General features: G+C 45.5%; 2 protein-coding genes across 2 annotated transcripts; one reads left to right on the top strand and one right to left on the bottom strand.

Moving 5' to 3' along the window:
• Positions 1-738: 738 nt before the first annotated feature.
• Positions 739-3,086, top strand: LOC123091322 (uncharacterized). The gene is made up of 2 exons (XM_044512805.1): positions 739-869; positions 1,592-3,086. Exon 2 carries the CDS (start codon positions 1,607-1,609, stop codon positions 2,606-2,608), a length of 1,002 nt encoding a protein of 333 aa, XP_044368740.1. The 5' UTR covers positions 739-869; positions 1,592-1,606; the 3' UTR covers positions 2,609-3,086.
• Positions 3,087-3,315: 229 nt separating this feature from the next.
• On the bottom strand, positions 3,316-7,331 carry LOC123091320 (lipase-like PAD4). The gene is made up of 4 exons (XM_044512804.1): positions 7,155-7,331; positions 6,586-6,964; positions 3,954-5,143; positions 3,316-3,883 (listed from the first exon to the last, which is right to left on the bottom strand). The coding sequence occupies exons 1-4, from the start codon at positions 7,178-7,180 to the stop codon at positions 3,520-3,522; spliced, it is 1,959 nt and encodes a 652-aa protein (XP_044368739.1). The 5' UTR covers positions 7,181-7,331; the 3' UTR covers positions 3,316-3,519.
• Positions 7,332-15,820: the final 8,489 nt, after the last annotated feature.

Genomic DNA, 15,820 nt, shown 5'->3' with positions numbered 1-15,820 from the left:
TATGAGAGAATTTAGCAAGGATAGTGCGTGAATCGTGATTTTCGAGTGGTAGTTAAGCTTGAATTTAATGATTTTTTGGAGTTTTATATATTTAATTCTGGCAAGCTTTATTGGGATAGAGTTAAATTTGCTATATCAGACTTATTTGTTTCTTGAACATGAAAATCTGGGGAATATTCAATGGGAGCAAAGTTGCCAGTGAACGCCCGAGTAGCCATGCCAAAACAATTAAAAATGCCATGTGTCTGTTAAGGACTTGTCATGCACGGAGTATGAAAGAAAAAATTGGCATGTATAGGGAATAATTGCCAACGAACACAGTGTATTCTTTCTTTTTAATGCCAATCGTTTGATTCCGATCACACGGCCGTGCCGGCATTCGCCCGGGGGCATTCGCTCGGGCCTCCCCCGACGAATGTTCGCCAGTTAACATTTTCCTTGTTTCTTTTAGGGTAAATATCAGACTTATTTTAGCCTTTTTTTTTGAGGCACCACCCCACCCTCTTTTTTGAGCAAAATATCAGACTTTATCATATCTTTATTCAGGGGAACCGACTTTATCATACTCGTTTTTTTAGGTGGCTTTATCATACTCGGGTAATATGACAACACGATACCTCCAGCCCAGCACACACCGCACAGGCCTAATTCCGCTTCCACAGCCCATTTGCTGAAGCCTTTCACACAACAGACAACCGCACACTTTCTCAAAAAAAAAAAAAACAGACAACCGCACACACCCTCAAAAAATAAAAATAAAACAGACAACCGCACGAAAAAGAGAGCAGACAACCGCACGCCGGCACGCGCGCATCGGCGGCGCCTAGATCGGCGGTGACGGAGGCACGTCGCCGTCGAGGAACCTAGAGGTAATGCCAAATCGACATATTTTTCTCCGGCAGACCAGGATAGTTTTCTCTGGCCGGTTAATTTAGCGCCGTCATAATGCTGCAGCTCGTTTTGCTGCCACCTAGGGTTTGATTTGATCCCAGATTAACGGGTGGAACAGACGGACTGTAACTATTCTTGGAGAATTCAATGACAACAACTTTCCTTATTAGGCAGAAAAGGAGAATCCTATTGACAATCGTGTTTGTATTCTTGGGTTGGAAAGAGCAAAGAGTGAAGGAGAAAAATAAATTGAATCTCATTCAGTAATTAGCAGAGAAGAGCGATTATATAAGAACTGCACAAAATGGACATAAAGCCTCCTCAATTTAGAAGTAATATTCCCTCTGATTCTTTACTAGTTCAATCTTTGACCAATAACTAATATGATAATAGGTGAGTTATATTACAGGAAATTGGCACCATTGGATTAAACACTTTCTTATGATCGTGATCACATAACCACTAGAATAACAATAAATGGAAAATTTAGGTTGAAGTTCAAAGCTGGACAGTGAAAATGCGCTTCACACTTGGAAACAGAGAGGCACTAAATTAGTGATTTCACCCACATAGCACTGGAGCACATCTAATCACCTATTCTTGATGTTTTATACTGTCTAATCCAGATTACTGTGATTCAGTTTGCAATGGTACAATATGACTCCCTGTTAAAAGCCCCCTCTTTGTTGTTCTGAAGCAGATTCCTGGCAGCAGCATGGCAAGGTACCAGCGATCATGGTCTGACATACCACCAGAGCTTGCTGCCCTGGTCCTCCTCCGCCTCCATGCCCACTCTGACCGTGTCCGTTTCGCAGCTGTATGCCGCGATTGGCGCGCCTGCGCAAGGCAGCATCAGCTGCCCCCGCCTTTGCCCTGGTTCATACTCCCTGGTGGAACCTTCTTCACCTTACCCCACAGTGAATCCTTCCTGATCCCCAACGGTGTCGAATTCCACAGTTCCTGCGGTGAGTGGCTTGTCTTTGCACGTGACGACATCTGCTACCTCGTAGACACCTTCTCTAAGGTCACCTTGAAGCTCCCTGACCTAGACATGTACGACCGCATCGAGGAGCCTGACGAAGTTATCAATGGTCACAGCATGTGCTACATTTGTCTGGACGTGGATGTAACCATGTCAATATACAAGGTAATCGTGTGCTCAGTGCTCCTTGTTGCTGCCATCGTTGACATCGGGGATCTCCGCACTCTTGCGGTGTGCCGACCGGGAGGTAACCTATGGTTTGTAAGTGCGCTTGGCTACGACAGGTCCTTTGACATAATTCTCCATGGAGGCAAGTTGCTCACGGTTGATGGATGGAGGAACCTTTGCGTTATCGATGTCGAAGAGGACAGTGACAATGGCAGCCTATTCATTTCCCGGATCGAGCGCATCATCAAGGGTCCTCCCTGGCCCTTCAGGCAGTTCCCGGGTGGCCTCCTTGTATTCGACCAATACCTGGTTGAATCTCATGGCGCCCTGCTGCTGGTCCGTGGGACAATCTATGGCAAGCCACCTGAGGACAACCACACCGGGTTCGAGATCAGGGCAGTACGGTTTGAATTCGAGGTGTGTGAGGCAGACTTTCAGTCGTCGCAGTGGGTTGAGAGGAGGAGCGTGGGGGGACGACCAGGTGCTGTTTCTTGGGCCGAGATGCTCCAAGTCTGTCTGTGCGCCCCAGTACAATCTGAAGGGGAACTGCATCTTCTTCCTGGATGACGGCCATTGCCAGTGGTACTGGAAGCACGCGCCGAGCGCGCCGAGCTCGTACGCAATATTCGACATGAGTGATGAGTCGGTCCGCTCTCCGCTTCCTAGAGGATCGTGCAAAGGCGAGGAGGCGCCGGCGACATGGCATTTCCCTCGGGGCTGATATGAATTTGTTCCTGACATATGCAGATCAGTGCTAGCTTACTACAAGCAGCGCAGTGGCTGATGATCGCTGAATCGCTCCGTTGTCAATCAGATATGTTCTTCAGAATGTCATTTGATTCAGAATGTTGTAGTCTGTAAGTTTTGACAGCGTTTACTAAAAAAAATCCTTCTTCCTGAGTAGATATCCTATAATTTCCCTTAAGCTATTCAGTAGCGGCTGAGAGATTCCGTCAGTGGAGTGGGTGGCGTTGAAGATTTTGATGATCTAGAATACTGAAGCATCATGAATTCGTTGCAAAAAATGTCACATTTCAATTCGAAAGACTCGTCTCACACAGTTTGCTTGATCTAGAATGCATGTCAGTTCTTAAAAATTCTGAAAAGTTGACGCATGTTGCTAACATTCATTTTTTCTTTGGAATTTTTGAAAACTTGCAAATTTGAATTTTGAGACGCGGTATCACGGTATCATGTAAAGTTTGATATCAGACGCTGATCATACAGGGAAACTATACCACCCTGATGCTCAATAATGCAGAGTAACGTTGGCCTTGAAGAAGAAACAACTGAATAAATCAGCATCAAGATGCAAGATGCAAGAACTGATACAACAACATAATGCAGTGCCTCTGCGGTCTGCAAGCCTATGCGTATTTACAACCGCCTATACGAGGGTTATACTAAGTTACCTAAAACTAGGGGCAAGAAAATAAAAATAAAATTCTTGAGCCGTTCCAGCTAATTCATCATCAGAACTAAAACAACGACGCTGTTCTGGCTTCGTCTCTGAGCAAGAGCTTCTTCCACTCCTCCACCCAGCGGGTGTAGCTCGATTGCGGCGCAAGGACGTCGATCGACACCTCCTTGCTCTCCACCAGCTCCCTGGCGTACCGCTCGAACTCCCGCAGCCTCCCAAGCTTCATTGCCAGCATCGCCACGTCGTACTCGGCCTGGGCACTTTCAGTCTGATCCCACGCCTCCTCCACCCTCGCCCAGAAGCATGGATCCTGAGTCAGGCCAGCGTACTTGCTCCTTGCTGTCGCTGTGACCGACGTGTCGCCGGTGCTAGTGCCACTGAAGTCGCCCTTCTCCTTCCACCACTTGTCAAACAGCTCATACCTGTGGAGTATGGATGCTCTGTGAGCTCACTGACTAAGTATGAACAATGGTGTTTGCAGCTCGAACATACCTTCTGTCACGACCATGGGTGATGTAGCCGCCTCTGGTCTTGTGGAGGTTGTTGCGGTGATAGTCTGCTATGTCCAGTGGCTCGACGAGGAGCTGGTAGAACCGGGCGGCGTTCACCCACTTGGCCCGGCGATGGAAGTCGTGCGGCAGCTGGCTGTTGTCAAGCATTGTGAGGACCCCATCCCAAAACTGGCCCAGCTTGAGGCGATAAATGTTGGCCTTGCCGAACTTCTTTGGTGACCTCTGTTGCTTGAATGCGTCGTAGTACCCTATGTCGGCGTCGAATGATGCCTTGTACCACTCGATCTGTGCCCGGCATGGAGTGATCCGCCCCAGCCGTGTTGAGAGCCCCGCGCAGTTCAGGCTTGGGCTGCGGCCCGCCCGCCTAGAAGCCTTCAGCCAGTATCGCGCTGTTGTGGCCTCCGTTGCCTCGCTGCCAATGCCGGAGGCCTCCATCGCTAGGGAGATGCCAGCATCGTAGTTGGAGTTGGACATGGATGCCAACACGTCCATGCCATGCGGGCGCCGCTTGAGGAGCAAGTTCTGTGGCATTTTCAGCACAAGATCGCCGTAGCAAGAGTGTGCAGCCTCCAGGGATGATGTGTCGCCCCTCGCGTAGCAAGCGGCAAATGTGGCATAGAGCATCTGGACTGCCGCTGTTGAGTTGTCAACACACACTGCACCTTCCGGCGAGCACAACACGTAGGCCCCGAACGGACGATAAGGGCTACCACCTCGCGACTCTGGGTCCACGAGCTTCTGCTCCATGGCCACCGTGCGGACATGCGCCTGTATAAGTTGACGCAGCCCCTCCTGATCGGCATCCACAACACGAATGGTCATTACACCCGTGTTGTGAGTGTGTCCTGGCCATTGCTGTAGCTGCATACCAATGATGACGCGCACTGGGACAGCGTCTAGGGGGCAGAAGAGGAGCCTCGGGACGACGTCGTGCTGTGAGACGACATTACAGAAGTTGCCGCCCCACCGCTCTCGCAGGATGGCCCTGGACAGGGCCTCGTTGCCGAGCAGTGGGCTCCCGAATGTGACACACAGCACAGGAGACGGACTGCATGATGAGCTTAACGATGAGATACAAAGGTAGTGCAGCGCCGCAAGAGCGGCGATGGCTCCACCGAGCGAGTGGCCGGTGAACACCACCGCCTTGCCCCGGATCTGATTTAGTAGCATCTGTATTGAATGAGTAAGAAACCATTTTCAGCAGTGAAAAAACATCAAAACACTAAAATACTGAGCTAGAAAAAAAATTCTGATGCATAACTGCAAATAGCAAATACTATTTTCAGGAGAAAGATCAAGGAGAATATAAACATCCAGATTGATTCATAAATAAGAAACAGGCCACAAATTTTATTTAGAATAGCAAGAAAGATACGAGAATTATAGTACCAGATGAAGACAGGTGAAGATCTTTGAAGCATTACTGAACTTGTCAAGAAACAATTAAGGTCGTATGCCTGCTGACCGAGTAAAATGATACTAACCATAACCAAATCCAAAAAAGTTGTTTACATCTGGAACGCACATGAAGAGTATATCTCATCAAAATCAGCATGTACTCTGGTGACAGTAAACTATGCACTATTATTCTTCATGGACCACTGAATTTCATAAATGCTCTAGATGCAGCCCTCATCCAGAACACGGACATTTCCCCCGATTTTAATGGGAATGCAGTTGTTGCATCCACTTCATGTGAAATTACTGCATACTCCCTCCGTCCCATAATATAAGAGTGTCACTAGTGTAAAAAACACTCTTATATTATGGGACGGACGGAGTAATTCCCAGCAAATTCATGCGTTCCAAATAAAACCGTATGGTATACTTCCATGCTGATCTCAATCATCCTCATCTGTTGCCCGTGGGTCACACAAAAATTCCTTGCATGCAAGTGACAACAAAATAGCAATACTAGCATTCAGACTTGGTTGGGTGATGTGTAATGCGCCATCTGTGCCGTACTTTTTGTTTGCAGTGACATAAAGTGGACAGGCGCACAGCATCTTAAGCTGGCCGCCAATTGATAGAGTTGGATCTTTTCGATGAACTTACAAACTCTATGTCAGAGGCACCAAATTGATCCTAAAAAAATCACACAGAAAGAAGAAGATATGCACTGAACTAGTCTTGCGCAACGCAAAATCAATTTCAGACGGCAGTACAATAAACAAAGGTTAAGTCAACGGCAATACTCATAGGCAACCTTTAGATTTGGTTTACTTTCTAACAAATGATTTTATTTTTGTTTCATTATTCCACAAGCCACAGTGTTATTAAATTTATTGTCCCAGTTAAGCTGTTAAGTTATTATCAAGTGAGATCTCAAATAATTGACACTGTCATAATGTAATCAAGTACATTATCTCATCTACTACTGATGTCTGAAGTCTGAAGTCTTTTAAGTGTGAACACAAGGACATACCAACCAACTAAAGACAGGCGCATCAACATCACCATAACTTGGCCCAAAGGACCACAACCAAAAAAATATCAGATCATCACGCTAACAATCACAAGGCAAAATGATTAAGCTGAGAAATCCAGGAGATAAACATCCGATTAAATGCTGATTGATGAGAAATTCTCAGCTAATTGATTGACTAATTTACCTGGAACTCAGGGGAGCCGCACAATTTCAAGAAGCACCGCAGAGCCAGCGCCTGCACGGCGACACGCTCCCTGGCGGCGGCTGCGTCCGGCTCGGCGGCCGCCAGCTGCGGGAAGGCCCGCGCCCCGGCCGCGTCGCCGCCGAGGACGACCGGCGCGAAGACGTCGGCGCCGCTCGCCACCGCCGGGCGGGCAACCGACAGCGCGGCCTGCAGGCCGGAGAAGGCCACGTACACCGCCCCCCCGTCCCCGCCGCCGTCGCCGTGCGCGAACCCGGAGGAGGCGGGGCCCATCGCGGCGGCGGCCGCGCACCGGTCCCAGGCGCGCGCCAGCAGCGGCGAGGAGGCCAGCAGCGCGCCGAGGACATGGCTGGTCTCGAACCTTCAAAGCGCACACGCATTTTCAGCTCCTCTATACATCTCTCCCAAATTCCTCTCCTTTTTTACCACCAAATCAGGGCGCGATTGGGAGAAGCTAAAGCGGCCAAGCTTTTGTGCGCGGAGTGCGCCGGGAAGTACTTATATATGCTGCGAGGAGAGAAATGTTATGGAAGAAAATCGGAGGAACTTACATGGAATTTTCTTCTGCGTCTTCCATGGCAGACGGGCGAGCTTCCCGGAAATGGGGCGGCGCTGGAGAGAGCAAGAGAAGGGGTGGAGAGGGTTAGGAGAGGAAGTGGTCAAGTTTACTTTGCGTGGCCTCCGCGCTCTGGTGTGGTGGGGGCAACCGGGCAAGGAGCTGCAATTTCTATCACCACTCTGGTCAAATATTTCGTCGTCTTTGCATTTAAAGGCCCAGAGTTCTTTTTCTATCTCGTAGGGAAAATGCAATGTTTTTTATAAAGAAAATGGTGGATGACTTGCACCTGAATAGATAACTTGCTTCCAATAATTTATTACTATTAGAGAAGTAATATGGTAGCAGTAATGATATAGTGACAGTAAGAGTAACAAGATTGCATAATATAGTAACACAGTGCGACAGTAGTAATAGTTGTAACGGGGGCAACAGTAAAATAAAACGTAGGTATGGAAGTAGATTGTGGGTTTTGTTCATATGAGATTCAATATGCAACGGTCATAACATACAGCAACAATAAATTAGCTTCAATTCATCAATCATTTGTAGACATGCATTCCATAAATAGTTGTACGTGTTTGTTGCGCTAAGAACTTGCATAACATCTATTCTTCCACCCTCCGTGGCACCAGGATCCTAGTGGAAATTGTAACACTCCTTTTAATAGAGAACCGGAACAAAATCTTAACATACTGTGAATACATGTAATCCTCAAGGTAATGTCATCCCATCGATATCCCATGTATTGTCACTTTGGGTTTAAGCTTCAGAACGATATCAGGTGCATACAACTTACAAGTAAGATGAAGAACACAAATATATTCATGAAAACACATAGAGTTCAGATATGAAATCATGGCATTCAGATCCTAGTGACAAGCATTAAGCATAGCAAAGTCATATCAACAACAATCACATAACATAGTAGATACTAGGCATCAAACCCTAACAATCAGACATCGATTACATAAGAAATCTCATCCAATTCGTATCTACCTCAATATGACTACAACGGAATTACTCACGCATGGGTGGAAGCATAATAGAATTGTTGTTGGAGAAGTTAACGATGATGACACGGACGAATCCCCCTCTCTGGAGCCAGAAACAGACTCAATATCAGATCTCTAGAGGAAGAACAAGAGGTGGGGGCGTTTCCGTATCGTGAAAAGTTCCCGTGATTTTTCTGGTATATATGTGAATTTATGGTGGTGGAATCGTTGTAAGGCGGTAACTAGGGAGGCCACACGCCCCATGGTGCACCCTAGGGGGCACCGCATTGTCGTGCCAAGGCCAGGTGACTCCCCTCTGGTCCATTTCCGCTCCATAAGTTATTAAATGTTCTAAAATAATTCTCCAGAAATCCCCGTCCGATTATGAGCACTTCTATTTTTGCTGAAAACAATGTTAGCACGGGTTAGTTCCATTCAAATCATGAAAAGTTGAGGCGAAAACAATATCAAAAGTGTTTGAAAAAGTAGATACATTGGAGACGTATCAGCACGATCATTTCTATTTCTGAATAAATGGAAGAAGAAAATAGAAAAGTTGTAGACAATTACACAATGCAAAACCTCATCGGCGAGCTTTTTATGTAAGTGTTTGGCCTCACCGGAGTCCATAGCTCCGGCCAACAGTTGGCATTAGAGCCACCTTGAACTTGTTGGAACTTAGAGGCAATAGCAAAACATTATTATTTATTTTCTTGTTCATATTTAAGTTTATATTCCTATGCTATAATTGCAATGGTTCTAGAATATGAGTTTTGGAGAAAAACTCAGTTGCATACATGGAAGGATAAACATCAAGTAGGCCCCTAGTCTCACCTCTAAGACTAGCTCATGTATTGCAGATGATCCTGTTTTCCTGATCGTGGACATTGTTAAACAAACAAGGACATTGGCAATAAAGGGAACACATTCTTAGACAATGGGGTTGGACAGACCCAACTTATGAAATAACTACGAGATCACGTCATCAACATTGTTGTCGGTAGTTTCCTGTTATGTGTTAAAATATACTCACGTCCTTAGACCATGAGAATATTGTGGACCTTCATATGAGATGGTTACTTTGGGTTGCAAACGTTACTTGTAAGGGCATCTATGAGGCTGACCCTCAAATGTCTCCGTTATATGTTTGTTTTTGTGATGTGGTCCGCGAACATGATGCAGGAGGGAGCCATTCAATGCTAATAACAAAGTATCCGATTGGGAGGAGAAAAACTAGGTGAAGACCATGCATGTGGTGGAATATTTATAGTTTAGTGTATGGTTGGGAGGAGAGAGAGGGGGCCATGTAGGAAAACGTAGTAGAAAACAAAAAATTCGCCCTACGATCAACCAAGAACACTAAGAAGATGCAATAATGGTTTGGATCAGATTGTTACCAACTCTGAGTTATAGCAAAAGAAGATGAGTCTATGTTGATCATACTTGAAGTCCCTCGAACCGTAGATGAATGATCCCTCGAACCTGCTGATGAACAGTCCCTCGAACGGAAGACCAAAAACACGACCTCTCCACAAATTGCAAGCGTATGGTCTTCATGATCCGGAAGTGCTTCGTCGTCCAGAGCTAATCATTGCCGAAAAATTACAAGGAGGAGATTAGAACCATACCGGGCTTCTAATTATGAGGATTAGAGATCTAGAACTAGCTCTAATTATATCAACTAGAACTAGAACTATAGAACTAGAGGAGGCTCCAAAACTTGTGTGTTCAAAAGTGCCCAATACCTCTAGTATATATAGGTTGGAGGAGGAGGGGCGCCACAAGAGGGGAGAAAGCCCCCCCCCCCTGACCGGCCAAGAGGATGGGGATTCCCATCCAATTCGGCCTCCCCTCTCTTTCCATGGGGAGAGGGGCGCCACCTATATTGGGCCCTTGTGCCCCAATATACTTTCCACCACTTGGCCTTTTAAGACCCGTTGACATTAAATTAAATATAAAAGCCTCCTAACTATTATTAGAGTATTTTATTCTTATTTTAAGAGGTGGCAGTTTTTCCCTAAAAACTACTGCCACGGTCGAGTTTTTGAAAACAACAAGAAGGTTCTACGTTAGTCAAGTCTTTAGGTGTCCGATCACTTCAACCTTCAGATCAAGGTTAAGGCATAATTCAATCAGCCTTACTAACCCTAGCATGAGACATGATCCATCGTTCGTACCATGAGCAGGAGAAACCTCAGTTTGGTTTCATCGAGCTTCGGAGACGAAGACAATAGTCGAAGATCAAATCAAGTACGCAGCATTGGACACGTATGTTTCTATATCGATAAGAAGTGGAGAAAGCGCAAGCCCTGAGAGCCCGAGACATGCGAAGACTCGATAAGGTGGGTGAAGAGCAACAAAGAAGAAGAGATGGAAATGACGACAACGATGAGTGAATTAGTGATAGAGTCGATTCCAATAGGTCTCGGGTAGGGGTTCTTGAGCTAGTAGCTTATATGCGATGGTAACAAGATAATGAATTTTACCCAGCTTTGGACTCTCTGAGGAGATAAAACACTATGTCTTGCTCGTGTTGTATTGATTTGGGTGGAGTACAAGGTAGAGACCAATCCACCAAGAGATTGATGATGTTGTCTACGAGACCTACCCCCTGGTTTATATCAATATCGGGGGGATTAGGGTTACAAGGTCGGTTATGCATAAGGTAAATGTGTTCTAGACGACATCTAAGTCTTGGGGTATGCGCCAAATCTTTGGAAATATTTCTTCTATGCACCATGGGCCGCCTTGACATGTCCCTCCAATGAACCATCATGGGGTCCTTGGCCTAGCCCACCTTGCCGGGAGACGACGTGGTGAGTAACCCCTAATCCAGGACACCATTGATGAGTGATATTTTTACACTTATTTCACCTTTGTTTAAACCGAGATATTTTAATTAAAAAGAGCTATTTGCTCCGATATTTATACTAATGACTAATGAATGCAAATGTTTCCACAAATCCTATTTTTGATGTGTTTCCATAGGAAATGGAATGAAAAGGAAAGAAATCACGTGTGAAAATGGAATGGAAGAAGAATGGAGGAGGAAGGAATCAACAGGAAGCGTATGCATGGAAACAACAGAAAAGACGATGTTCCATACGAGCGTGAGCGCCCGTATGAGCGCTTGTATGGCGTGAATTCCAAGGCGGATCGTCCACCTGACCAACTTTCGTTAAATAGACCCCATCGAAATTTCAACATAACGAGTACGGGGGAGACGTACACAGAAGCTAGAACCTCTTCATCGTCATCCGCAAACCCTAGCCGTCGCCATCTCCATAGCCATCTCCACCACCACCATAGTGCTCATCCATCCTAGTCATACTTGTATTCTTGCATCGATAAGGCATCCATTGTAAGACATATTGCAGTCAATCAATAAATCTCAAGATGTGTTCTTCAATCTTTTCTTCCTGTGATCTGATCTCCATGTGTTGGTAGTTCGGTAAGCTATGAGTTGAGGCATAAGCCTTGCAACCTGAGGTATTGGTTGAGGGGATGAATGGGAGACTTTGATATAACGTCTTGTATGTGTGAAATAAACTTGTTCTGTGAAGTTTTCTCTTGTCTTGTCCGCGATCTTCATCCATGCAGGTACCACTGGTACAGCGAGGTGCTATACAAATGGTTTTTAACCCCTTTCCGCGATGGCGTTTGGAACGGTCGGCAAGTGAGTGCGGGCGATAGGGGTGTCCTTCCCACACTACCTAGAAACCGTCGGGGATATGCCCTCCTAGCACACATGCTCGGCAAAATGAGGTTGTGTGCGACCGACGAGCGAGCAAATACGGTTATACGTATAGTAGTGCTAAAAAATATACAATTATACAGGCGAAATCGTTTCCGGTCGTAAGTACATCCCACACAATCAGTACCAGCTAAACGTTTCTGTTCGTATATACATCCCACACAGTCACTCCAAGGAAAACGTTTCCGTTCGCAGGTACATCACACACAATTTTTTCCGTTAAATCGTTTGTAATAGTGTTGCCATCGCACACAATATTAAGAAAATTATCGTTTGTGTTATTGAATGCATCACACACGGTGCGTAGAAGAAACTGTGTGGCAAAGGTTGTCCATCACACACAGTTTTTATGTGGTAAACGTTTGTGCAAGGTGGCCTAACGCAAATAGTTTTAAAGAGAATGTCATGTGTGATTGTTCATAGACCCAACATGGTTTATTCCTAAAAACTGTGTGTGTTGACTTAGGTCATCGCCCACGGTATTTTCTCAATAACCCTTTGCAATAGCAAAAACCAATTAGCAGGCTAATTGCCCTATTATTAATAATCAATTTATTAATCTAATTGACATTCATATTAAACACATAATATATTTCATTCCCATATTAAGGAAGCCGAATTTCATAATTGAAATACATCAGACTACAACATGATATAGCTTCAGCACCCAGCCACCCCATTACACAATTGCACTAGCACCAAGTTTCACATGCAACATCTAGAACCTTTCGAAATTAGCATCATAGATGGTACATAGACAGATGCATCTCATCGGGAAAACTGCTGAAGCGGAAGGCGAATATAGAGCCTTCATTGATGTTGAAGGTCTTTGCAACTTTAGGTCAGTGCCTATGGATGATTAGCCATTCATCCTTCGTGCTCTTAGGAACACTTTAATATTGAACCGTGAGTGTTGTATGAAAACCTTCCTCGCCTCCTGGCCATAGAGGTGGTTTGAGAGGTAATCATCAATGAACAACTTTGGAAAGGCCTGAAAACAAGGATGTGCATAAATATCTTCTCTATATTGGAAATGAGGCAAAGGAATAAAAAAAGGCAAGGTATAATAGTTAGTACCATCTTGTAGTGAACTGATGTCTTCTTCATTGTGCAGACAAAAATCTTGTTGTTTTTTGTCGCTAATTTCTTTATCCTAGCAATCTTTTTGAGTTTCTTCACTTGATTGATATTCATGGACAACTCATTTCCCCATATGCAAAAAGGGTCGAATAGTGGGTCAAAACCTCTGACAGCAGGACCTGCATGTGCAAGACCAAATTGTTAAAAACCTAAATATTAGAATGGTTTCTGCACATTGCATATTCATCAGATTAATTCAAGACACATGGAAAACCTATTTATCCAAACCAAGCATGATTAAGAACTAGGAAATATAGCACTTGTATATGTTTCTCATGTATTAAGTGCAGCCAAGTTTGATTTATTCCTCACATGCACAACAATACAAAATTCTACCCACAATAATTGGACATCGCATTGCAGAATTGAACCAAGCAGTTAACTAAACACCACAACAAATGAACCAAACTTTAACTGAGCACCATATTGCACAATATAACATACTCCTAATAGAAGATCAGACAGTTAACCAAACCAAGCATGCTTAACAACTTGGAAATATAGCAATTGTATTTGTTTCTCATGTATTTAGTACATCCAAATTCGATTTACTTCTCACATGGTATACAATAACAGAATGCACCCACAACTATTGAACATCGCATTGCAGAACTGAACCAAACAGTTTACTAAACACCACAACACAAATGAACCAAACATCAACTGAGTACCACATTGCACAATGTACAACCAAACCTATCATGCTTGACAACTTGGAAATATAGCAATTGTATTTGTTTCTCATGTATTTTGTAAAGATAAATTTAATTTATTTCTCACATGGAAGACAATACAAAATTGCAGCCTGAAGAATTGAACATCACATTTCCAGAATTGAACCAAACAGTTAACTAAAGATGATAACTAATTAACCAAATAGTTAATAAGTGAGCACCACACTGCATGACATATAGAACATATACACAGGAGCAACATATTGCATGGTAAAATTAGATAGCACAATTCACTAGAATTTGTTAAGGAAAGGCAGGAGCAGCACACGCAACGGGTACACCGAACATGCTTAACCGGCATAGCTAGCAAATGGCAAGGTGCTCCTCCAAGATCTGGGGGTCCGCACGAATGGTAGCCATCACGACCTCATCCGCGCGTGCGGCCGCGATTTGCTTCTCCGTTGCCAAATTCTCCTTGAGCTCCTAGCTATACTGCGTGCACCATGGCTTAGGGCGGTGCTTATTTGGTGGAGGGGTCGGTGATTTGGGTGGAAGGTGTCGCGCCGGCGGTTGGGGCATGTTGGATGTGGAAGGAGGAGGAGGATGGGGGTCTGGTGTGGATTACCTGCTTGGATAGACGAGGCCGAGCAGCGTGAAGAAGGGTCGCCGGCGAGGGGGGTGGCGCTGCAAGCAAGGAGTGAAGGTTTCGACTTGGAAAGGAAGGCAGAAACAAGGGAAATGTGGATTTTGGTAAGGGGGAGGGGCAGGGAGGTAGATATTTCCATGGAAGACGAAAATATTGAATCGGTTCAGCGAAAAAACTGGCGCACAGTGTCATCAGACACAGTCCCTTATTCAGAACTGTGTACGATATGTGAACATCACAAATGATTCAGATAGCTTAACCCGTGTGTGATGAGTTTGAACGTCAAAATTTTTGATTTCAATTTCCCTGGTTACAGTGGTCATCCACGTCATTGCATAATTTGGGTACACATAGGAGACTACAGTAGTAGACTACAGCACACCCACACTTCTTAATCAAGCAAGTGCAGCAATTAAACATAGCTACTTGGCCTAAACATTACTCTATGAATTAAAGACCGGCGATCTTAATTAAACAAAACAAAGAGTACTACTACGGCTGGTGCTCGTCGATCTTCGCTGCCTCCTCCATGTCTAGCTCGCGCCCGACGGTCTCCTGGGCAAGGGGCTCCATGGCATCCATCGCACCATACTCGCAAGCATCTCACCATCCGCGTCCGCCATCTCTTTGGAAAAGGCCGCCACGAGCTAGGCGTGGGCGGCCGCGATCTGGGCTTGGACGGGCACCGTCGTCGCAAGGTATGCGGCGGAGAAACGGACGGCTGCTCGAACGCTCTCGGTGATTGCCAACTCTTCGGCCGTGGGTTGCCGACCGTTATCGGAGAAGCTTCATTCGATTTGTGCGATGACCGCCACGAGCTGGGCGTGGGCGGCCTCGACATGGTCGTGTGCGTCCTCCATCAGGGCTAAGGCCACCATTGCGGAACGGACAACTACTGTGCCGCTCTCGCCAGTTGCTATCCCTGAGGCAGATGTTGCTGCCGCCCCCTGAGAAGCAATAGTAGCCGTTTGGGCTTCCTTGGCCGCCCGGTCGTAGATTGCGGCTGTGCTCATGCACCTTGTTAGCATGTGCATGGCGGTTGCGGCCGCGCTCTCGCCGGAGTGGGCCGCTGAAGCTGCCCTCACGATGCGGGTCCACGTCCCCATCTTTCACCGGCGATGATTGAACAGTGAAATGATATTTGGGGAGCGAGCTAGTGTGCTTGACACGCTGGCTGTGGGCTGTAGCCGACGCACCTTCTCGCGTAAGCCATTGGCATACTATACACCGACGGTGCTCCGAGATATTTTGTACTGCATCTCACACGGTCGGTGATAATAAACTGTGTGGAATCTACTTGATTTTTCATCTTGATTTGAATTACATAATGGGGTCACAACAACAATGGACGGTGTTTGAATTGCTAGACCTTTTATCTGCAGTGAACATGCAACTATATGTGTGTCATAAAAAAATTGGAATTATTCAGGGTTTGTTTGGAAATTTTATACA

Source organism: Triticum aestivum, chromosome 4B, assembly GCF_018294505.1.
Source record: "Triticum aestivum cultivar Chinese Spring chromosome 4B, IWGSC CS RefSeq v2.1, whole genome shotgun sequence".
In the NCBI taxonomy this organism is placed as follows: domain Eukaryota; kingdom Viridiplantae; phylum Streptophyta; class Magnoliopsida; order Poales; family Poaceae; genus Triticum; species Triticum aestivum.
Note: the sequence above shows the minus strand (reverse complement) of the source record. Positions and strands in the feature narration are given on the sequence as shown.

What these genes read in the sequence shown, in the direction of transcription:
- LOC123091322 (XM_044512805.1), top strand. Translation starts at nt 1,607, where the DNA reads ATGGCAAGGTACCAGCGATCATGGTCTGACATACCACCAGAGCTTGCT.
- LOC123091320 (XM_044512804.1), bottom strand. Translation starts at nt 7,180, where the DNA reads ATGGAAGACGCAGAAGAAAATTCCAT. An exon ending in GACGCAGAAGAAAATTCCAT is followed by an intron (nt 6,965 to 7,154) that starts GTAAGTTCCTCC and finishes TGCGCTTTGAAG; the next exon opens with GTTCGAGACCAGCCATGTCC. An exon ending in GCGGCTCCCCTGAGTTCCAG is followed by an intron (nt 5,144 to 6,585) that starts GTAAATTAGTCA and finishes CATTCAATACAG; the next exon opens with ATGCTACTAAATCAGATCCG.